The sequence below is a fragment of the Vombatus ursinus genome, unplaced genomic scaffold (genome assembly GCF_900497805.2).
Source record: "Vombatus ursinus unplaced genomic scaffold, bare-nosed wombat genome assembly UNPS02014941.1, whole genome shotgun sequence".
Taxonomy (NCBI): domain Eukaryota; kingdom Metazoa; phylum Chordata; class Mammalia; order Diprotodontia; family Vombatidae; genus Vombatus; species Vombatus ursinus.
The window spans coordinates 5,165,454-5,192,928 of NW_020954719.1; the positions used below are offsets into that span (position 1 = coordinate 5,165,454).

The 27,475-nt window shown below is 40.9% G+C and overlaps 1 protein-coding gene and 1 long non-coding RNA gene across 2 annotated transcripts in view; one reads left to right on the plus strand and one right to left on the minus strand.

Moving 5' to 3' along the window:
- Window positions 1-3,626, minus strand: part of HDAC7 (histone deacetylase 7) — a 49,884-nt gene extending 46,258 nt beyond the window's left edge. The window contains exon 1 of the mRNA XM_027844452.1: window positions 3,459-3,626. Within this exon, the coding sequence (XP_027700253.1) occupies window positions 3,459-3,477 (19 nt within the window). The 5' untranslated portion in view covers window positions 3,478-3,626. The remainder of the gene's footprint in view (window positions 1-3,458) is intronic.
- Window positions 3,627-6,940: 3,314 nt separating this feature from the next.
- Window positions 6,941-27,475, plus strand: part of LOC114029827 — a 60,915-nt gene continuing 40,380 nt past the window's right edge. The window contains exon 1 of the long non-coding RNA XR_003567528.1: window positions 6,941-7,012. This is a non-coding gene — a long non-coding RNA (uncharacterized LOC114029827). The remainder of the gene's footprint in view (window positions 7,013-27,475) is intronic.

Genomic DNA, 27,475 nt, shown 5'->3' on the forward strand with positions numbered 1-27,475 from the left:
AGGATGTAAAGTTTTTTGCTCCAATACTTGTTACTCTAAGGAATGAGCAGTCTGGGGTCATTTCCCAATGACCAGGACCCCTGCATCCCTTTGGGAAAGTTGCCACAGAAACAAGGGAAAATATTACAAGGAAGCACAATACCCGGCTAAGTCACCTGCTGACCCGGCTTCCTGCTGTGTTGGCCCTTCCAGCCCCACTGCCTTGGGCCCCCCTCCTCCCTCCTCCCTGAAGCATCAGCTTGGGCCTCCCACTGATGCCCTCCCTCTGCCTGCTTCCTGGGGGGGATGGAGGATGGGCACAATACCAAACCAACATCCCCACCCCCTATACCTCTCTACATCCACATAACAACAGTAGCAATGTCCCCAAAATCAAGCCCCCCACCCCTTATCCCCCCCTCACAGGAAATCTAAACTTCCTGTCCCAGAGGAAGTGCCCCATCTAGTGAACAGATTCAACACACACACCCAGCCATAGGGGCCTTGAAGAATGGGCAGATCTCCCCCAAAAGGCCTAACTTTATCTCTTGCTCCAGAACAATCCCACTACATGATCCCCTCCCCAACCCCCAACCTAGAATATGACTGAGGTCAAGCTGGGGTTGTGGAGAGGGTAAGCAGAAAGGGCACAGGACAGGCTGTTCAGGATCTGGGCCTTGGGGAAGCCAGGGAAGAGAAGGGAATATGAACACAGAAGGACTAGGTTAGGGATGAGAAGGTCCTCAGCAGTGTGGTGTAAGGAGATGGGTCCCTGGCCTGGAAGTCAGGAAGTTTTAGACCTACCTCTGCTGCCATCTGACTAATGGTGTAAGGGTGAGCAAGTCACTTCATTTCCCTGGGTCTCAAGTTCCTCATCTGTCAAGTGAGGAGCTTTAACTACTGGATGATCTCTAAGATGCTTTTTCTAGCTCAAAAATTCCATGATTCTGTTATTTTGAAAAGGCTAGCTGACCCTGGGCTAGCTTCCCTTCCATTTTTCTAGATTAGAGTTGCATGTGCCTCCTCGGAGGAATGTCTCTAGGAATGCTCTTGGGCCTTCACCGTGGCTGCACCACGAAGATCCTCACTCCTCCCAACTCCTGCTCTCCTAGCACGAGCTTCTCCCTTCCTGGGCTGGCAGTGGGAAAGAGGTTGAATTCCCCAGTCCTGGCCTCCCTGAAGGTCCAAGTCAAGAATAAAATACAGTTAGAGAATGCCCATAATAGCAATGAACTGGTCGCTGGAGTTGAGATTAACATGGCTAATTCTAGCCTCATCTGCACCAAACAATAAACCCAAGTTTTTCTCCTGTTTTATTGATGAGGAAATTAAGGCTTGAAGTTAAAGGATAGTTACCTAGGAGAGTTAAGATGGCAGAATTGGGAAAAAGTCTTCCTGACCATCCTGGGTATCCCCATTCAAGGTTTGGTTGCCGTAAACAACAAAATTTTGCAAGTACCTACTGTGTATAAGACATGGTGCCGTTTCCCCTACCTGACTGAATCTCCCCACCTCCACACACACACACACACACACACACACACACACACACACACACACGCCACAAAAATTATAAGCTCCTCAGGGTCAGGGACTGTCTTTTGCCTTCCCTTGTATCCTTAGACTTAGCACAATGCCTGACATATAGTAGGTGCTTAATAAATGCTTCTATGACACAGGTTCAACCCTGAAGATACAAGCACACAACCCAATGATGGGTTTGTTCACATTCATAGATAATTTTAGGCATATAGTCAGCAAAATACTATACTGAGGAGGCTGGTTCAGTGACACAACTCCCATCCGGGGCTAAAGGGCAGTGTGAGTGAATCCTTGTTAGCCCAGATTCCCAGAAGTCCTACTGCGGCCTCACTGGGTGACATCCCTTTAGTCCAGTTCTGTTCTGTGCCTTCCTTGGGCATAAGCAGACAATGTCCCAGGGCCCCCAGTCACTGGAGAGGCTGTGAAGAGGGTGGTGGCAAATTGTTTTACGTAACTGAATGGCAGACTGGACAAGAAGACAAGGTGAAGGGCATGAGAAGCAGCATTCCAAGATTCGGCCAAGGAGATGATAGCTTCAAGGCTGAGGAGAGAAGGTATTAAGTGGGGAAGAATGAGAATCCCTCAAGGGAATCCTGGATGACAATGTAGCTCAGGCTACAGGGATCCTTGTTGGGAGATTGCGAGACAGGCCTCTTGACCTTTGGCTCCCCAACCTGTGGAAACCCTAAGAAGGCTCCTAGGTTTATACTAAGTGAAGCTGTTGGACTTAAAGATGACTCCCTAAGGAAGGTGAATTCCCAGAAGACCTTAGTGCTTCATTCTTATCATATAAATCAAAAGAAAAGGCACGGCACCAAAAAGTCTCAGGCAGACACAGGACAGGGGGACTGGAACAGGTCGTTTCTCAGTGGAGAGGGGAGACACTGAGACAAGAAGGATGGACAACAGAGAAGGGCAGAGGACATGAATTTTGTTGAGGAATGGCTGTGCAGGGGATCATGTGCTGAATGGGACTCAAGGGAAAAAAAAGTATGAGGAGCTCAGCTGAGTTAGGCCCGAGGAAAGCCCTTTCCTTTTGCAGAAGCCTTCCCGGTCTGAACACACTGTGTTCTGGAAGGAAATGCAGCTGTCTGTCTATGGCCCCAGCACCAGAGATTCTAGTCTTCTGTTGCAGAGTCACAGCCCCCACCCCCCCACTGCCCCATCCCCCAAATACATTTTGTTATTCTCCACCTGCTTTGCCCCGAACCTATCGGGGGGTGCCTTCACTTCTCACTTTCAAACATAGGTCTCTAAACATTATGGATAAGGGGGGGGTGCTTAGGGAGGGGTAAGGGTCTCAAGAAAGCTCTCTCATGCCCTAATTCCTCTGGCTTTCAGTTTTCTCCTCTGTAAAAGGAGGAGAGTTCAACTAGATGCTCTCAGAGATCCCTCTAAAAGTCTATGGCTGTACCCCACACTGCAGGGGGTGTGTGCTCTGGTTCCAGGGCCAATGGCCTGGGGGAGGCGATGTCTTACTCAGGAAGGCACCACAAGACAAATGGCCAGCACGGGTGCATCGCCCGGCCCCCCTACACAGCTCCCTGGACGGGCCTGGCACACCCTCCCCAGGATCAGGAGTAGGGGATATCGGACTCGGGGCAGCAGGGCGCAGAGAAAGCAGCCCGTGGGCCTCCCTCCTCCGGTCTGTTGCTACCTCAGGGGCGGGCCAATGTGGGAGCCCCACGGCCCTAGAACCGGCCACGACCTGGAGCTAGCCCCCACACACCCACCCTGTGGGGCCCAGACAATCCAAGGGCCCCCAACCGTGGAGGAGCTAGAGGGAAGAAGCGCAGCGCCAGCTCTGAGCCCAGCTGCACTGGGGGGCCCGCGGGCTCGGGGTGCGGTGGGGGGCCGGGACCGTGCCAACGCAGGGCAGGGAGGAGGAGGCGGAGACCTAGGGCCAGGGCCGGGGCCGGGGCGGGCGATGTACTCACCAGCACCGGGTCTGTGCATCCAGGGGCCGGGGCCCTCAGAGCGGGGGGCTCATGGTGGGAATCAAGGTGGGCGCGGGGGGTCGGGGGCGCCGGCCTTACATCCCCCGAGGCACCAGAGGCTGCAGAGAGTCGGCGAGACCGGGAGAGGAAGGGAGGGGGCCGGGAGGGGGAGGGCCCTGGCAGCGGGGCCGTCCGGGTAGGATGACAATGGAAGGAAATGCTTTATCTGAGTCTGAGAGCGGGCCAAGGGGGAGGGGAGGGGAGGGGAGGGGAGGAGAGGGGAGGAGAAGAGAAGGGAGGAGAGGCAAGGGGAGGAGAGGGGAGGGTGCACACAGCCAGCCCAGCCCTGAGAAGCCCAGCGCAGCTCAGCCCAGCCCAGCTCAGCCCAGGCCAGCCCAGCTCAGCCCAGCCCAACACAGCCCAGCGCTGCGCGGGTCCACACACAACCCAGACACAGGCGCCACACCGAGGCGCGAAACATTCATACACAGCACAGAGACTCGCCGCGCACAGACACACACACAGCAGAAATTGACGATCCTTACAAAGCGGAGAAGGCATGACACCCAAAGACAGCTGACTAAGGAGACGGTACAAAATTCAGAGGCCCAGACGACATAAATACACCGAGAGGCAGACGCCCAAACCCACACATTTGCAGGCAGGAACACAGTGACACACAAAAAGAAAGCAATCCCAGAAAAGAGGCACTCAGATGCATACATAAACGCCTAGACTCATATTCACGTATATAACATATACACCCATACTTCAATAGGCAGAAATAGATATACACCTGCAGAGAAAGAAAGAAAAGTAGACACATATATACACATCCAGACATATACACCCAAGCACAGACACACGGTAATTTACAGGCAGAGTCCCACGCTTGGAATTCCAGCTACACACATAACTTTGCAGGAGAAAAGTTTCAAGATCTGATTTGAATCACTGCCTCTCCAACTCGCTCCCACCCCCTTCCTATCTTCCTGTCTTTGCTAGGGGGAATAGAAGCGAATTGCCTGATCCTAGAAAAAGAAAAGGGGAACACAACAATGTTTATTTTGAAAGTTTTGGGTTGTTTTTTTTTAAAGGAATTTCCCAAGGGATTTCCTTCCCTCCTTCTTTCTCCTTCCTCTCTTCTCATTCCTCCCCCTCCAATTCCAGTTCCCCCCTCCACCCTCCCTGTCCCTATGAGTCAAACTTCAGCAATGTGCCCAGTGTCTCCCAGTGCATTACAGCGGATTGCAGAAATGTTCCCATCTGTGAGTCGGAATGCAGCTGCCTCTAGTCCTCCCTCCCCTAATAAATCTAAGGCAGGGATAGCCTGTTCACAGAGACCCCTAACCCCCTCCCCAAACTGGAAGTGGAGGTCAGAGTCAGGGGTCAGGGGTCAGGAGCTAAGGACCTCCCTGGTATATTCTCTATTGGCCATTGACTGGGTCCGGGTTAAGCCAGAAATGCAGCCACTTCTGGGATAGGGTGTGTCAGCCACTCTCTGAAGCAACATTGGTCCCTCCTGTGTGTTGGGGGCCTTAATTTTGAAAGCAGGGAGTGTTCCTGAAACTATTATCAGGATTAGGAAGCTACACCATCCTCATGAGTCTGTACAACTCCTAAAGGGAAACTGAGGCCCAAAAGAAAGGTCTATGCTAGGGCTGTAATTCTTTGGGATGCCCACATGGTAGCCAGAAACCTAGTTAGTCCTAAGAGAGAGAAGAAGTCTGGGCTTAGGATAGGATCGTAATACTGGGAACCTCCACACTGCAGAGAGGGTACCCTCCTCCCCCACACACAATTCTTCCTCTTGTTTCCATAGCCATAGCCTAGGGCCAAGGCCTCATCATTTTGCACATTGGATGACTGCAACAGAATCCTCCCTCTTAGCTTCCCAAGGACCTGGGGGTTTTAGTGGACTGTGCACAGTATGAGTCAGCAGTGTGATGAGATGGCCAAAACAACTAATTCATATTTAGACTACATGAATAGTGCCCAGAGGAAGAATGTTAATAGGCAGTGTAGTATAACTGAAAGACATATGGACTTGGAGTCAGGAGACCTGGATTCAAATCCCACTATACACTAGTTCTGTGACTATAAGCAAATCACAACCTCTCAGGACCTCAGTTTCCTCATCTGCCAAATGGGAATGCAACTACATCTGAACAGGGCATAGACAAAACTGCCCTTCCTTATGCTGACTGATCACGTATGCTAGCTCAGCACTTGGGTGCTTCGGGAATGACAAAAGCTGCTTCCAACCATGTAGGGCTCAGTGTTGAAGGGTTCCCCCTTTGAGACAAAGAAGCAATCCCTTCATTGGCCACAGAGTAGGAAGAACCAATGATTCAGAAGACCTTTAAAAAGGGAATGACTCTGCCCTTGGCCTCACTTTCCTTCCTGCTGATGAGCATATGAGGAACCTCTTGCTAGAGGGATGGGGGAGGGGTTGGTGCTCTTCCCCAACCCTAACCTCATGGTGACTGCTTCCATGTATCAGCTAGAAAAGGGGGTCTTAATGAGACAGATTTGAGTGTGGACCCTTGGCTGCTCTTTCCATTTAATATTTCCTTTTTGAATGTCGATCTTGAGATGGACATGTCTGGGGTTGGATGATTCATATTGTACACTGAGTATCTTTCTACCCTCCCTGCTTTGGGGACAGCCTAGCTAGAGGTGAGCAAAAACCTAAGTTTTAAGTAAATCTATTCCAGGGTTCAAAGGGGTGTGTGTGTGTGTCTGTGTGTGTGTGTGTGTGTGTGTGTGTGTGTGTGTGTGTGTGTGTGTAGGGTATAATAAGCCTAATAGAGAGAAAAAGAAGCCTCATTTCTCTCATTGGAGGTAGTGGTGAAGGGAATGGGTACAGTAGTCTAGCCCTCCAGGCCCAGCTGTAAGAACTTAGATGAATAATAATACATACTGGTTGTTGAGAGGAAGGTATGTAAGTTGTTATCACTATCCTGCTTAGACCATATCTGGAGTACTATATACAATTCTAGGTCTGTGTCAAGCATTTATTAAGCACCTACGATGAGCCAAACAAAACAGGCTCTAAAGTAAGCCAGGCAAAACATCTCTAAAGAAGGGTGATCAGAATGTTGAAGGAACTCTAAGCTGTTGATTGGAGACCAATCAATCGAATAAACATTTATTTTGGACCTAATATGTGCTAGGCACTCTGCAAAGCACTGGAGATACAAAGACAAAAGTAAAATAGTTCTTGCCTCAAAGGAGTTTACGGTTTAACAAGGGAAACAACATGTAATCATATCGCCATCTGCAAGATGCATATATGGGTATATGCCTAGCACATATGAAGCAGATCAGATACAAAGTAACTTTGCTTGCCTAGCTCCTAGCAGCTGGGGGGAGTTGGAAAAGTCTCATATAGAAGAAGGCACTTGAGCTGACACTTGAAAGAAACAAGAGAAATGAGTGCATTCCAGTCATATGAGAGAGAGATGGAGTGTTTTGTGTGAGGTATGGCAAATAGGCTGGTATGGTGGGTTTTGAGTGTCTCCTGAGAAGTAATGCACAAGAAGACTGCAAAGGTAAGATGTGACCAGGTTGTAAAGAGCTTTAAATACCTCACGGAGCAGTTTATATTTGATCCTAGAAGTAATAAGGAGCCACTGAGTTTATTGAGTATGGGGGTGGTAAGATCAGATCTAAATTTTAGGAAAATCTCTTTAGTGACTATGTAAAGGCTTGAGGTAGGGAGGACAATTAGAAGGGAAGAGGTGATGAAAACCTGAACTAAGGCAATAGCTATGTGATTAAAGGGGGCATATTTGGGAGATTTGTCAAGAGATTGAATACGCCAAGTGAGTGAGACTAAAGCATTGAAGGTGATACTTAGGATTTGTACCTGGGTTACAGGAAGAAGGATAGTAGTGCCCTTTACAGTAATTTGAGAGTTCAGAATATGGCTGAGTTGGTGGAGAAAAATAATGAGTTCTATTCTGGACATGTTGAATTTGAGATGTATATGGGACATCAGGGGAGCTAGGTGGTGAAGTGGACAGAGCAATGGGCCTGGAGGCAGGAAGACTTGAATTCAAATCCCACTTCGGACATTTCCTAACTGTTTGACCCTGGGTAAGTCACTTAAATCCTGTTTACCTCAGTTCCTCTTCTGTAAAATCAGCTGGAGAAGGAAATGGCAAACCACTCTGGAACTTTGCCAAGAAAACCCCAATTGGGGTTACAAAGAATCAGACACAACTGAAAGGACTGAGCAACAACAAAAAAATTAGTGAGAGAGTGGGGATGATCGTGGGGGAAACAATCAAGTAAAACGAGATAGCTGGGTAAGGGATTGTGATATAAGTAGAAGAGAAGAGCATGCTGGTGGTGCATGGCTTTGTTTTAATTGGATGAGTATGAGGTCAGATCCTCAGCTGAGAGGTTGGGAGGAGGCTTGAGTTTAGAAGAGGCTTGGGAGTTCCCCATTCCTTGGAATCAGGAGAGGGGGTGGCGGGCAGCTTGAGGTCTGCCTGCTCCTCACTGTCCTTCTCCCCCCACACCCCCTTCAACCACCTCCTCCTCCCCTCCCCTCCCCTGACTGCTCCTCCAGGATCCTTTGTGTGCATGGGGAAAAAAAAATAGGCCTGAACTGATCGATGCATTTGGAAAATGAGTGCAATGTGGGGAAACACATAGGGAACTCTCACTTCCAGGAAGGGAGACAATCAGGTGATAGAGTGGATGGAGCTTTGGACCTGGAGTCGGAAAGATGTAAGTTCAGATCCTGCCTGAGACACTTGCTAGGTGTGTGACCCTGGAGGACCTTGTGAACTTCAGAGTCTGGAGGATTTGGGACTTCCTATCTATTTCCTAGGGTCAGTTAATAGCAGTGTCTCCATTGGGAGCCAAGGACAGACTGGACATAGATTTACATCCCTACAAGGGGTCCAGCAAGTAAGCTACATCATGACTAAGTGGGACTTTTTGAACGTTCTGAAATGGGGAGAAAAGGACTTCCAGCCACCTGGAAGGGGCTATATTACTCCTTTGCCACATATGCTCTCTTAGTTCAAGACTATTTTACCTTGGACACTGGATGCCTTGATGGAAGTGTGTCACAGACTTCTAAGGGGAATTCTTTGTATCACTTGTTCTTACTATACCATCTTAAGCTACTTAAGGCTAGCTAACAAAAATGATTCTCAGCTGACAATCTTGAGAAGAAACATACTGATAAGGTCTCATGAGTTTTTCATAGCACTGGAAGATGTACCCCGTAGCACCCCAAACCCTCAAGCTACCCCTAGAACCAAGAGAGGACATAGTAATCAATCAGACTAATCAGAACAAGTTGGATTTGGAATAAGCACTTCAGAGCAAGCACTGCTATAGTAGCAAAAATTTCTTTCTTTGTGTCGCCTTCTGTACTTCTTTTTTCATCTATGCGTTTAAAGCATGTTTTTATGAGGCTGGTCTTTTTATTTTCTCATCACAGAAGAGGGGCTGGGAGGGACTTGGCTCCCCTCAGCCAGGATGTGGCATGAAGGTGTAGACCTAGGTGAGATAAGGCAAAAGCTCAAGGACTGGAGAGTCCAGAACCCAGTTCTCCGAGGTTCCAGTAAGAAGAGTGAGGATGATAGCCTTAATGGCAGGTGTAGCACAACAGTTCCTTGAAAAAAGCTGGCATTTGGTGAATGTTATGTAAACTTAGCATTAACTGAAGACGGATTCCATTTTGGAGACTCATCAACAACCTTTTATAAGTGGTGTTTTGTCCACTCCCAGATAAATCTGGGAACAACAGGAATTAGCTCTTTCTCTCAAAAGAAAAAAAAAGTTAGCTCTTCTAAGATATTCAATTCAGTTCACGGGATAGCAACCAAGGGTTAGGGTTAAGGTTAGCGTGTTGAACAAAAAAATTTTATTACAGAAAAAAAGATAAAGAAATAGGTGAAACTCAGACTCAAGGCTAGTAGGAAGGGAACAACCTCTGTCGAAATAAAGAAATTCTTGTAGTGTGAGTGGGATTTGGGACTATGCTAGAGCCAGCTGGCCATCGAGAGCTGATTGTTAAATTTTCAGTGTGAGCATTTACACTTTAGTAATTGGCAAACTACAAATCAGGGCTTAATTTATTGTTTTTTTTCTAGACTTAAGGAAGTAATGGGGAAATATTAATAATGCAAATTAAATTTAAGAGTGTATCTGTGTACATCCCCCCCCCCAGAAGGCCAGTTGTTAAACATTTATCAGTACATCCCTGGTATGTTTGGGGTTTTTTAGGTGAAGCCCACAGCAATAACCCTTCTTGGCCCTGGTCCTCCCTGTTTCCTCAGGCTTCCCTTTGCAGTCTCACTTGGCTCGATCCAAGGCCTTGGAGAGGCCAAGTAATTCCTCTGCTTGTTCATTGGCTTAGGGAAATGGTCCTGGTTTAGGAGATCCTGCATCTGTCCCAAGACTGTGTCTGTTCTTCCTCCTGTTTCTAGTCCACAGAGTTCTGGGAAATGTGGTCCTTGTACTCCTTCTATTAATGCATACCCTTTCTTATCCTGAGGGACTGGAGTAATAGAGATTGGATGATTGGTGTTACCAGTGGTAAAAATAGTGATGTCAGAAGAAGGGCTAGGTCATGATACCTAGAGGGAGGATAAAGAAAGTGTCTGCACCAAGCTAATAATGATCACATTCCAAGTCGGGGAGGGAGAGATCAGAGGAGGGAGTGATTTCTCTTTCATTTTCACCTAACTTGAAAAAAAAAACTAGAATATTTTTTTCCAAGAAAAAAGATGGTAGAAGAGAAAAAACAATCAGTGAAACCAATGAATACATTGAAAAAACATCTGAAAATATATGCAGTGGTCTGTACCCATGAACCTCCCAGTTCCTCGTTTCATTTTCAACCAAACAGCGATACATGAATGAAAAAGAATATTGTTGTGACGTAAGAAATGATGAATAAAATAAATTCAGAGAAGCATGGGAAGACATGAATATTGATACTGAGTGTTAAAGTTAGCACAACAAAGAAAAAATACATGAATGCAATAATAAAAATAAGAAGAACAAAAGGCCCATCAAAACTGAATGTTGTATAGTTATAATGATCCAGTTTGGCCCTAGAGAAGATCTAAGAAAATTCTGAGATGGGGTGAAATGTATGTGGAGTATTGTATCCGTCAAACGTTATTGATGCATTTGGTTTTGCTGAACTGCTTCCCCTCTCCCCTTCTTTTTTGATTCTGTGTTACAAAGGCAAGAGAAGGGGTAGGGATATATTCAGAAATGAAAGTGATGCAAAGTCAAAATAAATTTTAAAAAAATTTAAGGAAAAAAAGAGAGAAGTTTGGAGCAATTGCTTTGTGGAGGGAGGTAGAGGATTGGTTAGAGAGGAATAGAATGATTGCCTTGCTGGAGAGGGGGCCCAATTGACATTAGATAGCAATTGACATTAGATAGCATAAATAAATTAGATAGCTGTCCTAGGCAGCATGGTTTTGTAACCTCATCCATGTTCAGAAGTATATAAATGGAAGTTGAGGTAAATGGTGGAAGTAATCCAGGGTTGGAGTTTGGCAAGGCATGAGATGATAGGACAAGGGGTCAAGGGCTTAAGGGTAGAGGATAGTATAGAGGTGAATTGGTTAACCAAGGCATGTAACCAGCCTCTCCAGGTCACTGTGTAAGGAGACAGGGCTTAGGAGAGCACTCCTCAGAACACTGGGAGCCATAGTAGGAAACAAGGAAACCTGAGCAAAGCTAAGGATGGTGATGGAGGTAGAAGGGGCTGTACAGGAAGCCTGAGACCAGAGTGATCTACAACATATCACTGTGGTCTCTAAGGGCCACAGCAGGGGAAGAACCAGTTCTGATTTGGGAATCCTGCAAGTAAAAGAATACAGATGCCAGCCAAGGCCAGAACCCATAGTTCTCTCCCAGAACTCTGACAGATTGAAACAGAAAATTGAGGCAGAAGATGGGTCCTAAAACCAATTCCCCTATCCAGATCAACAGTGACAACATCATACAGATTACAGAGGGGATGTGACCAAACAATCCTTCCTAAAGGGGAATGGCCTAAACACAAAATCCCAATCCAAGAAGTGAGACTAAAAATATGAGTAAACAGAAGAAAGTACCAAACACAGTGAAGAAATACTATGGGTTAAAAGAAGCCTAAGAAGTAAATCTAGAAGAAACAAGTAATCCCCAAACAAATACAGGCTGATACTCAGAGAAAAACAAAATAACTTGGCCATAGGAGACTATAAATATGAATGGAAGAAATAAACTAAGAATTAAAAAGTGATATTAGAGTTCTTGAGGGAAGAAAATAAATAGCTTAGGGGAGAAGAAAAAAAACCTTACCCAAATAGTGGACTCCCTAAAAAACTGAATAGAACAAAGAAAACTGAGTGATACCATGATATACAAGAAATATAAGAACAAAGTCAAAAGATTGAAAAAATAGAATATATCTACTCTTTTAAAAAATTAACCTTATTTTCCAATAAGTTAAGGACTGATAACTTAATAACTTAACCAGATTCCCTAAAAACTACAACTAAACAAAAAACCAGAAGAAACAGTAAAAGAATATTGCCCAGATCTATTATTAACCAGATGGCAAAGTAAAAATAGAAAGAATGCATTCATCTCTAGCAAGAAATCCCAAACTGAAAATATTCAGGAAAGTCACAGCCAAAATCCAGAACTTCTAAAACAAAGAAAAAGTACTTCAAGTAGTTATAAAGAAAGAATTTAAGTAGCAAGAACCCACAGTCAGGATCATATAAGATTATGCTGCAACTATTCTAAGAGAAAGAAAATTTTTGTAATACTATTTTCCAAAAGACAAAAGAAAAAGACTTACAATGAAGAACAACTTACCCTGCAAAACAGAACAGAGTCTTACAGATGAAAATAAAAATGGAACTTTAATAGAAGAGACTTTCAAGCATTCCTGAAGAAAAGACCAAAGATGAGTGGAAATTTTGAATTGTAACCACAGGAGTCAAGAGACACCTAGAAAAGTAAATACATTTGAGCAGTTGGAGAGGGCTAATTGATAACAAAGTGCTTATGTTCTAACAGAGTTGGAGAAAAGAAAAGTGTTCCTCAGAATTCTAATGTTTTTAAGGGTCAAAGAAGGAGTTAAGACAAAAACAAGGTCTTAATGTGTTTTTGTTCTGGTTTGTTGGTTTTAAGAGAGGATAGAAAAGAGAGAGAAAAATGAATATCCTGGGAAATAAAGAAAGAGTATGAACTTTCTATATCACATAAATGGAGTGTTTGAGAAGAGTATACACATGTAGAGGAAGGTGTGGGGAGAGAAGGTATCTAATGACCTTATTGGAACTGTATAAAAGAGGGTTGAACATACACACTGCCTGGTTTAGGAATGTATTTAATTCAACAGGGAAACAGAGGAAAGGGGGGGAGGCATAAGAGGAAGATTAGACTTGGGGAAGGAATAACCATAAGAAAAACAAACTTCAGGGATTGATCACAGTGAGGACAGAGAAAGAAAATGTAAGAACCAGAGATCAGAATGTGCTTGGTGAAGAGAGGAGGGAGGTAGGCATAGGAACAGACCACTTCAATTATAAATTACTAGTGTTGATTAGATTTCTTCTTTTTTTTCTCATGCCCTTTTTAGTAAAGAGGGAGGTAGGAAGAAAAGAGGAAAAAAGTACGAGAGGACTTGATGAAAGGCAATTTGCAATTAAAATCATAACAGTGAACTCAAATGGGAAGAACTCACCCATAAAATGGAGAAAGAGTAGCAGAAGAGATTACAAAATAACCCCCTACCCCAACAATACGTTGTTTATAAAAGACACAATTGAAATGTAAAGATTCAGACAAAGTTAAATTGAGAGTCTAGAGCAGAATATGTTATAATTCAGGTCAATTTTTTAAGAAGTAGGGATATCAAACACAATTGAAGGCAAAGCAACAATAAAAATAGACATAGTTAAAAGAGATAAACAGGGAGACTACATTATCCTTAAAGGCACCATAAATAATGAAGTAATAACAGTACTCTGTATGTATATATACACACATACTTATGTGTATATGTGTGTGTATATATGTATATGGCAAATGGAATAGTATCTAAATACTTAAAGAAAAGTTGTTAATTTAATTATAAGGGGAAAATAGACAGTAAAACTACAATAGTTAGAGACCTAAATTTTCCTCTCTTTAAAAATATAGTTTATTATTTTTTTCAAGTAACAGGTATTTTATAAAATAATCTGTCCCTACTATTACTTATACTTCCCTCTATCCACCCCATCCCCTTGAGATTATTTTAAAAAAATTAAAGATTATTTTAAAAAAATCTCTCAATCTCAAATCTCAAATCTCTCAATATGTATCAACACAATCTGGAGACACACACACATATCCACATTAGGTATGTCTGAAAATTTATTTCTCTTTCTTCATTTTAAGTTCATAACCTCTCAGGAGATGAGTGGTATGTGAATCTTCATTGTTTTGAACTTGTGCTTTATCATTGTATTGATCAGAGTTTTAAAGTCTTTTAAAGTTGTTTTTCTCTATAAAGTTGTTATTATTGTATTAATTGTTCTCCTAGTTCTACTCATTTCACTCCATAGAATTTCATAAACATTTTCCCAGTTTCCTCTGAATTGTCCACTTCATAATCTCTTGTAGCACAACAATAATACATTACATACATTTATCACAATTCATGTAGCCATTCCCCAATAGGATAGTCCCCTTAGTTTTAATTTTTGACTATCATGAAAAGAGTTGCTATAAAATATTTTTGTACAAATAGATCCCTTTCATCTTTCTTTGATTTCTTTGGGGCATGAGCCTAGTAATAGGATAGCTGGGTATGCACAGTTTATTAAATTTGGGGGCATAATTCCAAATTGCTTTACAGCTCAACCAACAGCGCAGTAGTATACACTAGTGTTGGCCCCTCCAACACTGGTTATTTTCTTCTTACGTAATGTGTTTCAGTTTAATAAGCATGAAGCAAAACCTCAAAGTTGCTTTTTCTCTAATTATTAGTGATTTAGAGAATTTTTTCATATGGTTGTTGATAGCTTGGATTTCTTCCTTTGAAAACTGCCTCTTCATGTCCTTTGACTATTTACCTATTGGAGAATGGCTCTTAGTCTTATAAATTAGAGTCAGTTCCTTATATAGCTTAGAAATGAGAACTTGTTGCAAAGATATTTTCCTGGTTATATATTTTCTTTCTAATTTTTAGTACATTACATTTGTTTGTGCAAAACCTTTTTAATTTTATAAAATCAAAATTGTCTATTTTATCTTGTGTGAGCTTGATCACTTGTTTGGTCATGAACTCCTTCCCTATGCATAAATCTGAAAGGTAATCTCTTCCTTGCTCCTCTAATTTGTTTGTGATACGCCATTTTATATATAGGTCATGTATTCATCTGGAGCTTATTTTGGTGTGTGTGGGATGAGGTGTTGGTCTGAAACTAACTTCTGCCAGCCTGCTGTCCTGTTTTCCCAGCAGTTTTTGTCAAATAGTGAGTCTTTCCCCTAGTAAGTGGGGTCTTTGGGATTATCAAACACTATGCTACTGTGTCTGTTTCTATATGTTGTGCATCTAATCTGCTCCTCTGATCAATGTTTCTTTTTAAAAAAATCAGTAACAAATCCTTTTATCGCTTTGTAGTGCAGTTTGAGGTCTGGTACCGATAGACCTCCTTCCTTCCCACTTCTCCCCACCCCACCTCCATAATTACCCTTGATATTCTTGATCTTTTGTTCTTCCAGATTAATTTTATTATTATTTTTATGACTTTATATAAAGAGTGTATGAAGAGGGGCATCATTGCTATCATAAATTTAAGGAAGCCCAATCCCCTCATTTGACAGAGGAGGAAGCTGAAACCCAAAGAGGCCATAGAATCCTAACTCTCCAGCTGGAGGGAACCTCGGAAGCTACGCAGCCCAACTCCATGTAGTTCAACTACACGGCCTCTCAGATCTAGATCGAGGATCCTCAAAAGTCGGATAACACCAAAGGACGCTTCTATTCTAGACCTTATTCTGTCCAACAAAGAAGTTATCGTTAAAGGAGAATTGGCTGGAACCTCCATAAGATATGGCTAGTTCATCTTAGAGCTAACGATAAAGAAGGAGAGCCCAGGAGAATGGGCAGATGAGAACAAAATTGTGTCAGCAGCCACGGAGGCAGCTGAAGCAGGTGCTGTGGAATGCTTAGAACCTGGTCAGACGTCAGAGGACACCAAGGTCGTCCATTGCCAGTCATCTTGATGTCTTGTGATGGACTTCCATGACTCTGGAGGAGAGAGTGTACCTGACGACTTTGTGCAACTCTGCATCACTTAAATCCAATTCGTTCACAAGTCAAGACATCACCCTGAGAAGTCATTGGTCCTCTTCAAAATGGAGGGCAAACAACAAATTTAAGGAAAGAGAAACAACTTTCAGCTAGACTATGAAGAAAAGGAGAGGCTATGTGGCATCTGAGCTGACCTTGAAAAAAAGAGTAAAGCATTGGGAAATGTATGATATACAATCACTGCTGTGTGTTGCTACAGAAGTAGAATGGAAGATTAGATCATAGGAGCTGACAACTAGGAAAAAAATGGAGGTAAGGCATTAAGGGAAAAGTCAATATATATGTTTATTTCCTAATATAAGGGCAGAGAAGGGTGTATAATCTGGGGGTAAGAAGATGTCCAGGAAGGCTCATCTGGCAGCTCACAAAAGTCTGTGGGATGTAATGACTACTATAATGGAAAGGAAAACAATGACAAAAGACAAAACCCAGATCAGTTCAATGACTAATAGTATTGAATTGATGATGCCATATATTTCCTTCCTCTTGGTAGAGAGGTTGTGAACTAAAGGTGTAAATTGAGGCATATGCTGACAGATGAAAAAAGAGAGGTCTAGAGAAAGTGTTGTAGTTCCTTATCAGCAAAGAGGCTGATGGGAAAGTGTAATTCAGTAAGAAGAGGCTGCAAGATCATAGACGAAGCCAGGAAGTTTTGAACTCAGAGGAGAGAACAGAGGTCTAGAGGATGTACAGATGTCATTAGCACCAGTAGCCAACCCTTCACAAGGGAAGGTCATTGCTACCCAAACTAAACACAATTATGAGCAGGGGAAAGACTGGAGATAGGGTAACTAGTTTAGAGGCCTGGGGAATATTTCAGGGAAATATTAATGAGGACCTAAATTGAAGTGTTGACAATGTGATGGGAGAGAAGAGGAGAGATTAAAAAAAAGATATTATCAAGGCAGCATTGACAAAACCAAGCAATTAATTGGATGTAGGTGATGAGAAAGATGAAAGAGTCAAAGATGGCTCCAAAGTTTCAAGACTGGGTGGCTGGAAGGGTGGTGGTATAATCAATAGAAATAAGGAATTTGTACAAAAGGCAGGTATTTTGGGGAAGGTAATGAATTCAGTTTTGGATATGTTGAATCTGAGGTGCCAGTAAGCTGAAGTGCCTATAGAAATGGAGATTTCCAGTAGACAGTGGAAAATATGTGAGACTGGATCTTCCAGGAGAATGGAGGTGAATATATAGAATTATAATCACCCACTTAGGATTAATCATTGAAACCAGAGGAGTAGATAAGATTTCCAAGGGAGAGACTAGAAAGATAGAAGATAAGATGATTGAAGATTGAATCTTGTGGGTCACTCACACTGGGGGGCAGGGAGGAAGGAGAAAAATGAATCAGCAAAAGACATTATACCAAAGAAGCAGGAGAAAGGATGGTCACAAAAGCTAAGAGAGGAGAGCATATCAAGAAGGAGAGAATAACCAACAATTTCAAATACTGCAGAAAGGTCCAAAAGGATGAAGAGATACAAAAAAGTGATTGGAACAGGAAATGAAGCAGTTATTGGTGACCTTAGAACAGTTTCATTGGAGTGGTAGAGATATAAACCAGATTGCAAGAATGGGAGATGACTTTTGAGGTCTCTTCCAACCCTGAGATTCCATGATTTCATCACCTACACAACAGCCAGAAGCATCTTCAGAAAATCACAAAATTCTAAAGCTACATTGGAGATTAAAAGTAACTTAGTTTCAACCCAAAGGGGAGGGGAAGGAGGGCAGAAATTTGGTCCCCTAACCAACTCTTCCCCACAATTCAGTTGATACAGTAACAAAATGTAATCGTAGGTGATAATATGTTAACAAGGTGTTAATTCTCTATTATTCCTTTATGAAGTATGAGCCCTCCCCTCTCTTACTGAACCAGAGGAGCAATCTAATTGGAAGAATAATAATTGGTTATCCCTCACCCCCTTAAAAGATAGCGTCTAGTCAGTTTGAGTTAGAGTAGGAATCAGCAGTTCAGGACTGGGGAATGGGGCAATTGGGAGGACATTTTTCTCCTCTCCTAATAGTCATGAAAGCTAGCATCAGGGACGCTCAACCAGAAGGAGAGACTCCATCCTGAAGTTGGAAAGTCAGTTCAAGAGAGTTCAAGGTACAGATGAGTATGGATACCAAAAGGCATTCACTTGAGTCTGATCCTCGTCTCATGGAGCACAATCACTGACAATAGTAGAGAGCAGCTATGGACTCATGAGAGCCACTGTACTCTGTTAGGAGCAGACTCTGAGAACCCAGCTGATCAATCTGCCCAGCAGAGATGCTATGCCCAGAGTGGGGAGCTTTGTAAGGATTCCACAGAAGAGAAATGATTTTGAAGATTGGTAGTACTAGAGAAATGTGTAGCATGGGCCACATGGCAATATGAATGCCTCACTACTGTTGTAGTCTAAGGTTGTGCCTCCCTTCCCACAGATACTGTGTATATTAGTGAAAGAATGTACCCCAGGTTTGTGGAGGGAATGGTTTGTGGCCACTGTTCTTACTATGCTATCTTAGGAAATACTTTTGTTATGATCTAATTATTTCTACTATCTGGCTGTTAATGGCAAACTCATAAACTATGGTACTAGAAGCCCCAACCTGTAGACTACTATACTAGAATCTGGGAACAGTGGCTGTCCTCTGGGGTTCAAACCCTTGGCACAAGTACAAATTGGGACATAAAAAAAAAAAACAAATTGAGAGATTATCCCAGAGAGGCCACTACAAATCAAAATGGTGATACAACCTAAATTAATTTATAGATTTAGTGCTATACCAGCCCAACTACCAAAGGAATGCTTTATAGAGCTAGACAAAAATAACAATAACATTCATTTAGAGAAACAAAAAGCCTAGAATCTCAAGGGAAATAAGGAAATAAAGTAGAACTGAAGGGGCAATAGCACTTCCATATGTCAAATTCTACTATAAAACCATAATCATGTAAGATATTTGGTACTGATTAAAAAACAGAAAAGTAGCTCAGTAGAATAGAGAGTAAAAGAAATAAGAATAATTGAACTCAATGATTGGGTGCTTGATAAAACCCAAGAAAAATTACTTGGGGAAGAAGTATCTATTTGACAAGAACTGCTGGGCACATTGGACAGCAGTTTGATGGAAATTAGTTTTAGACTAACATCTTATATCATATAGCACAGTAAGATCAAAGTAGATATGTGACCTGAATGTTATGGTTCATATCATTTAAAAAAATTGGAAGAGAAGCAGATCTTTCATAGCTATGGTTAAGGGGGACTTTTTAAACAAACAAAAAATAGAGATTTTGGCAAATGACAAAACAAATATTTTCATTTATTTGAAATTTAAAATATTTTGCACTAAGAAAATCAGTGCAACTAAGATAAGAAGTGAAGTGGATAATGGGGGAAAAATCTGTGTATGAAATCTCTCTGCAAGAAGGCTGATATTCAAGATATGTAGGAAATTAACATTAGTATTTAAAACCAAAAGCCATTCCCCAATGGCTAAATAATGAGACAAATTGTAAACTATTAATGACTATATGAAAGATTGCTTCCAATCATTAATAAGAGAAATACAAATAAAAACATCTCCTTACCTTACACACAGAAGATTAGCAAAGATGACAAAAGATAGAAATGATATTAGAAGGGTTATGAAAAGACAGACACATAAATATATTGTTGGAGCTGTGGGAGGAGACATGATTCAGTGGAAAGAGCACCAGGTTTGCAGTTATAGGACGTGGGTTCAAATACTGGCTCAACCATTTACTGCCAGTGTGACTTTAGGTAAGACACGTAAACTCACTGTACTTTGGTTTTCTCCTCTGTAAAACAAGGAGACTGGACTATGTGACATTACAGGTCCTTTCCAGCTCAAAGTCGATGATGATATTATGAATTAGTTCAAGAAATTTGGAATTATACTAAGAAAATGTCCATACCCCTTGACCCAGGTTTCACCTCACAAAGTTGATCCCCATCAGTTGTTGAATGGCAATAAAAATTGAGGCATGTGAATGTGATGGAATATTGCCTTGCCATAAGAAAATATGAATATGAAGAATTCAGAGCTACATCTGAAGATCAATTAATACAAACTGATGTTAGCAGAACCAAGAAAATAATATATGAATATACTACAGTGTAAATGGAAAGGACAAAAAAATTGTAACTGAACACTGTCCTTAGAGAAGAAATGAGATAATGTACCTCCTTTCCATCTCTGAAGAGTTAGGAGACTATGAGTATGGGACATTCAGACTATTTGCTGTTTTGGTTAGTTTTGCTGAATACCTTTTTCCTATTCCCTCCCCCCCCCTTTTATTACAAGGGATGGCTCTCTGAGTAAAAGAGAGTGGAGGGAAATATTTGGAAACGAAGGTGATGTAACAAGAAGATATATCAACACACATTTTTTTAAAGATAAGAAAAAAGAGGAAAAAAGGGAAACATCTAGTCTCTCTTTACATGAGAAAACAGCCCCATAAAGTTAATTGACTTACCCAAAGATATGCAGTTAGTTATTAGTAAAAAGGTTCCATATTTTCTGACTTCTAATTGAGGGGTCTTTATACCACATCAAATTGATTTTTCCTTTTGATCTTGTTTTTCCACTGCTCATTAACACAAATCTAGACTCCAGCTTTCAAGGCTATTGCCATCTCCCATGATTCTCAAGCGTGATTTTCTGTACCATCTATGCCATGGAACATGGAGACTTCTGGCTTTAGATGGCTGCTTGAATAGAAGGCAGAAAAGCAGCTCTCCTACAACTAGTTCATCAAAAACCTAAAAATTGTATCAGGCAAAATAATATCAAGAAGTTCACTGGTAAACTACAGGATGTGACCTCTTCCACTCCAGATCTAAAAGACAACCAGAAGTCCATTAGAAAGAGGAAAAGGGGATGCCAGTAAAACCAGCACCAGTGTAGGCAAACAAGGTGTAATGGAACCAGAGATCATCAAGAGACATTTTCAGAGTTCCATATAATCTATATAGACATATCTGTATGTACACAAATATGTGCATGTACTTATGTATACATATAATATACACATATATGTAAATGTGTGTATATATGTTTACATATTATACATGTAGATTTAAACTTATAACCAAGAATAATTTACCCTGTAAAGCTGAGTATAATCCTACAGAGAAAAAAATGGATCTTTAATGAAATAAAGGATTTTCAAGGATTCCTGATGAAAATACTAGAACTGGGTAGGAACTTTGAAATACAAACAATAGTTGAGAGAACCTCAAAAGGTCAGTTTATTTGAACATTAGGAAGGAGCTGTGGGATGATGTCATGCTATCATCCTCTTATTAGGGGAGAAGAACCAAGTGTCCCATCAGAAATTTAATATCTTTAAAGGTTATTGAGAGAGTAAAAGCAAAACAAAACAAAACAAAACAGAAGTCCTAGGTGGATGGAGATTGAATTCCTTCTTGAATTTTCTATTTCAATGTCCCCTCCCCCTTTTTCAGCATTACTATTAAGTCCTCTTCTGCCACAAACCCTTATCCTATTAAAAATGGAGAGAGAGAAAAAAATTTGTCACAAGTAAGCACAATCAAACAAGGGGTGGAAGGAGTGGAAGGGATGGAAGGAGGGTCATCAGATGAACCTCATTCTCATCTGAATCAGACAAAGGAGAGTTGAAGATACAACACAAAATCATGAACAGTTTGGTGTAGACATAAACTCAACAGGGAAACCTGCAGAGTTAGAGAAAGAAGTGGATAAGAGGAAGAATAATACTAGGGAGGAAATAATTATAAGCAAAACAAACTCCTAATCCTGAAATGAGGACTAAAACAAACGAAAAAAAATAACAAAGAACATAGAATTGAAATTAAGGCACACTCATTAGTTGGGGAATGGTTGTATAAATTGTGGTATATGAATATGATGGAATATTATTGTGCCATAAGAAATTATTAAAGAAATTATTTCAAAGAATGCCCAGGAATAAGAACTGATGAAGAATGAAGTAAGCAGAGCCAGGAGAGCAATTTATACAGTGACAACAACATTTTAAAGAAAACAACTCTGAAAGACATAAGAACTATAAGCCAAGCAATGACCAAACACATCTCCAGAGGACCTATAATGTGGCATGTTAACTACCTCTTGAAAGAGAAGTAATGAACTCAGGATGAAGAAGGATATGTACAATTTTAGACATAGCCATTGTGCAGATTCATTTTGTTTGATTATTCTTATTTGTGACAAGTTTTTTTTCTCTCTCTCCATTTTTAATAGGGTTTGGGGCAGAAGAGGACTTAATAATAATGCCAAAAAAGGGGGGTATTGGAATATTTTTTAAAAATTACCAAAAGAGAACAAAGAAAATTCAAGAAGGAAGGACAGAAGGCAGAAGACGTTTGAAAGCAATGTGTGGAAGTTATTATGAACTTTTTAAAAAGTGAGGTGAGACTCAGGGTTGAAATAAAAACATTTTTTAAGTACTTTAGGGGCTGTCACATGGATTGAACTCCTTTTTTTTTTTTTGGTCTCACAAGGCAGAACTAGAAAAAATTATAGAAGATCATTTTTAGATAGATAGAAGCAAATTTAGGCTTAATGTTGGGGAAATTTTTTTTTTAACAATTAGAGCTGTCCAAAAGAGAGGTAAGGGATTTCCTTTCATTGCAAGTATTGCTGTCTAGGGGTGCTGGAAACTACGAAATTCAAGGGTATAAGGCCAGGCCTCAAAAGAGTTTATTGTAACACCAATGAAAATGGGCCTGACTCCTAGTGAGTCTGCCGTATTTGTGATGCCAATATAAGTGGGCCAGATTTTAAGAATCTGCACAATTTAATGGGGGCAAGGTTGATATTTTATACAGAAAGACTGTGGGAAGATCTGGATGGGATTAAGGAGTATCAAGTAAGCTAATTAAGCAATCTAGGTGGGCTAGGGTGGGTCAGGTGCCTCAGGAGAATGCCAGGGACTGGGCCATGTAGGAAAGTTTAGGGCTTTTAGGGGTCCCCATCAGAAGTACTGAGTCAGACAATGGATGACCAGTTGAGTGTGTTATAGTGGAGGAATTCTTTCATTTATTAAATAGATTAGATAGACACTGAAAAACCTTTCAACTCTGAAGTCATTTGATTCTGCAATTCTCTATCCCTGAATTAGGTAAGAGAATTTAATCTGGAGTTAGCAGATCTAGGCAATTCCTGGTTGTGATACTTACTACCTTTGGGCAAGTGGGCAGAAAAGTTAAGTGTAGCCTTTCTGACCTTCAGTTTTTTCATCTGTAAAATGAGGAATTGGATTTGATATTCTCTAAGATTTCTCCTAGCTCTAATGGGAAATAGCTCCGTATAGTGGAATCAGGTCATCTGGGTTTAGATCCAGGCTTTCATGCTTACTAGCAGTGTGGCTGTGTACATGCCATTTAATCCTTTGAGCTTCAGTTAAGTCATCTGTAATATGAGGATAAGTAAGTACTCTACATACTCGTGTACTCTCCCCATCCCTGTGATTCTGAATCTCTGGTTGCTAAAATACAAACCCAGACCCCCCCACCCATTCCTTTCCCTGTAAACCTTACCCCCATCTGAAATGTCTCACTCAAGATCTACCCACGCCTTCTACTGTGCTTTCTGGAATATCAGCTCAATAGTTAACAGACTCACTTTCATCTTAAACTGTTTCCTTTCTCATTCCTTCCATATTCTATCATTTAATGAAACCTGGATCCTTTCTACTAACACTGCATCCCTGACCACTCTTTCCAGTACTGGTTACATTTTTACTCATAATACTTTCCTCCCCACAATGGTGGAGGAGTTAGCATACATCTTGCTGCTCATTACCACTTCTGGACTCTAACTCTAACATCACTCAGTAACATCTCTTCCTTTGAAGTTTCCACTATATAAATTTATCACCTAATCTAGATTCTGGTGGTTGTTATCTATTGACCTCCAGGACATTCTCCTTCCTTCCTCAATGAGTTCAGTACTCCACTCCAACTCTCACCCTTATATTAGGAGACTTCAACATACTTATTGCTACTCTCTCAAATACCCTAACTTTCCAATTCCTCAATCTATTTGGTTTCCTAAAAAATTCACTCTTCTTTTTTTTCCTCCTCATCTCATATCACTCAGATGTCTTCCACCACTGCCTCCTTCACCCTGTCTCTCATAAAGAAGTGACCCTTCTTCTTGCCAAGGACAACCCCCTCTTCATGCACCCTTGATCCCGTCAAGTTAAGTCTTGAGTAGAGTTTTCTCTCTCTAGCATCCTGACTCTTTAATTTTCAGTCTCTCCCTATCTACTTGCTCCTTCCCTGTTGCCTGTAAATATCTCCTACATCCTTAAAAATCTTTGCTTGATATGCCCATCTTAGTTATAATACTATATCTCTGATTTCTTTCTTGGCTAAACTTCTTGAAAAATACATCCACTGCTTCTGCTTTCTTTCTTCCCTCTTGATTTTAAACTCATTTCAATTTGGCTTTTGATTTCATCATTTTCCTGAAACTGATTTCTCCAGGGTCATCAATGATTTCTAATCTCAAATCTAATGGTTTTTTCCTTAATCTTCATCCTTCTTGACTTCTCTGCAGCCTTTGATACTGTTGATCACCCTCTCTTCCTAGATATTCTTTCCTCTCTAGGCTTTCATGACACTGCTTTCTCTTGGTTCTCCTGTATCTTTCTGAATCTTTTTTTTTTTTTTGCTAGATTTTCATACTGGGTATGCCTAGTAACTGCAGTGTCTCCCAAGGCTCTGTCTTGCGCTATGTTATCCTTAGCTCTCACAGATTCAGTGATCATCTCTATGCAATTGACTCCCATATCTATGTATCCAGGCTGAATTTCTTGAGCTCTAGGTCTCACATAGTCATTTCAGCTCAACATATCTACAGTGGGACTCATTACCCTTCTCACCAAACCTAGCCATCTTTTGGAAAAAAAAAACACCTTTTTTTTTTTCTTAATGTGCTTTGTTTTTGTGTTATATACATTTCATGGTTTCTTGTAATGTAGCAAAACAGTTAATTAAAAATTCAGTGACCTCATTTGAAAGAGTGAGCAACATTCTACCTCAATAGAACCTCTACCTCTCTATTTAAAAAAATGAACAAAAATCGGTGTTCTCTCCCTCCCATCACCCATTCCACTGGGGGGGAATAAAGAAAAACAAATTTCTTTTTGATAAATATACATAGCCATGCAAAACAAATTTTTTTTCAATGATTGTATACAAAAATCTATGTATCCATCACATCTCTGTCATGGATAGCATGTTTCATCACTGGTCTCCGAAATCATAGATCGCCATTGTATTGTTCATAGTTCTCATAGCTTTCAAAGTTGTTTGTTTTTACAATGTTGTTACCCTATAAATTATTCTCTGGGTTCTGCTTACTTCATTTTCCAGTCTCATATCACTACCTGCTTTTTTTGAATTGGATATCATGGAGACATCATAAACTCAGCAATCCAAAATTAGGTTTAGTCCAAAATTGAACTCTTTATCTCCTCCAACTCCCCATTCTCCCCTCTTCCAAACTTTCCTGTCACTATTGTTAAGGGCATCACCATCCTCCTGGTCATTCAGACTCAAAACCTAAGTTTCATCCAGCTTTCTTGCATTCACTCCACATATCCAGTTCATATAGTCTCTCGTATATGCCCCCTTCTATGTATTTAATAGCCACCACCTTGGGACCAGCTCTTATCACTTTATACCTGGATGATTGCGATAGATTCAGGGTTGGTCTCCTGACCTCAGGTCTCTTCCCACTCCAATCCATTATTTATTCAGTTGCCAAAGTGATTTTCACCCCCACCCCTAGCCCTATTTGGTTCCCACCTCTCCCTCCCTCCCTGGCTTCTCTAGGATCAAATATAAAATACCTTTGGAATTTAAAGCCCTTTACAACCTGGTCTCATCTTTCCAGTCTTCTTACACTTTTCTTCCCCCCACCCCCACCATTTACTCTAAGATTCAGTGATAGTGGCCTTCTTGTTCCTTAAGTAAGATTCTCCATTTCCTAAATCCTGCATTTTCATTAACTGTCACCCATGCCTGAAATATTCTCATGCTTTCCCTCCTTAACTCTACCTTACTGGCTTACCTGGCTTCCTTCAAGTCTCAGCTCAAATTCTACCTACTTCAGAGGCCCTTCCTAGTTGTCACCCTCCCATCCCCCATTCTCCTTGCTAAATACTTTCCCTCTGAGATTACCATTCAGGGAGGACTAGCGTCTCTGGTATGAGGGCTTGCCAAGCCCTTTTCAGAACTGCTTTCCACCTTTGGTATCCACCTGTCACCCAATTTTCACCTGTGGCTCCAACAAGCTCTAGCTTGTATAGTGGCTACATGCTGGCAAAACCTTCTCAGCAGGTGGGTTAAATCAGGTTGAGGGTAATTGACTGACCTCCAACCTGTCAGTGAGTTGGAGGGATGTTTACCACAAGCATGTAAAGACTTCCCCTGGCAAAATGGGAAGATGATAGCAATTTATTCCAGTGGCCATGAAGGTGGCTGAAACAGATGCTGTAGAGTGTTTGGAGCTTTATCAAAGGTCATCCATTACACCAGGGCTTCTTAAATTTTTTCCACTCACGACCTCTTTTTACCTGAGAAATTTTTACATCATTCTGTATATATAGGTATATAAAATAGGTATACAAATCAAGCATTTACTGATAATAAATCATAACGAAATTTATTTGAAAACAATTCTTTGGCGTACATATAATTTTACCATTTATTAAAGATGAAAGCAAATTTGCACACTAATGAGATGGATGTGCTTGTTTATTGTTACATAAAGAATTAAATCTTGGAATATATGATACTGTAGGATGTAGAGCATCTTCAATGTTTTTCAGAGTTGATTGAGATTTTGATTTAATAATCATCAGTGCTGAGAACATCACTTTGCATAAATATGAAGTACAAAATAGCAGAAGTATGTTTAGAGCCATTTCAGAAATTTTTGGAAATTCTTTCTAATCCCAAGCCAAAATTCATTTAATGATTTTTTAGGAAACTCAAGTTTTAAACCCATGTTGCATGATAACCCTGCAAATTCTTCTTGAACTTTTAATGGTAGATGACTGACACTTTTATTTCAATTGAGTGTGGTTTATGAACCCAATTTAGTTTTTTTGAATCAAAATTTGAAGGGAAGTATTTCTGAAACTGTGTCCAGGGATTTCAGATGATCAATTATAACTCTTACAATTAGATCTTTGGGAAGGTTATTTTCAATTATAAAGTCATCTGTAGCTTTCCATATGTTAGCTTTTTTAGTAAAACTTTCTATTTTATCTTTTAACATAAATGTTACAATTTTTGTCTTGAAGTGACATGTTTAAATCATTGAGTTTTTTGAAAATATCTGACAAATAAAAGTTTTGAAAGCCATAAATCACTATGAAAAAAATTAACAAAATTGGATTTCTGCTCAGTCAAAAATATAACAACTTAATCTTTAAGTTTCAATAACCTGTTTAAACCTTGCCCTCTTGAGAGTCACCTTACCTCTGCATGTGGTAATGAGCTTTTGTAATTGGAGTCCACGTCTTTTCAAAGGTTTGAAAACAAACAACTGTTAAGGGCATGGCTTTTAATGAAGCTAATGATTTTGATAATATTGAGAAGCACAACATCAAACTCTGGTGATATTTTT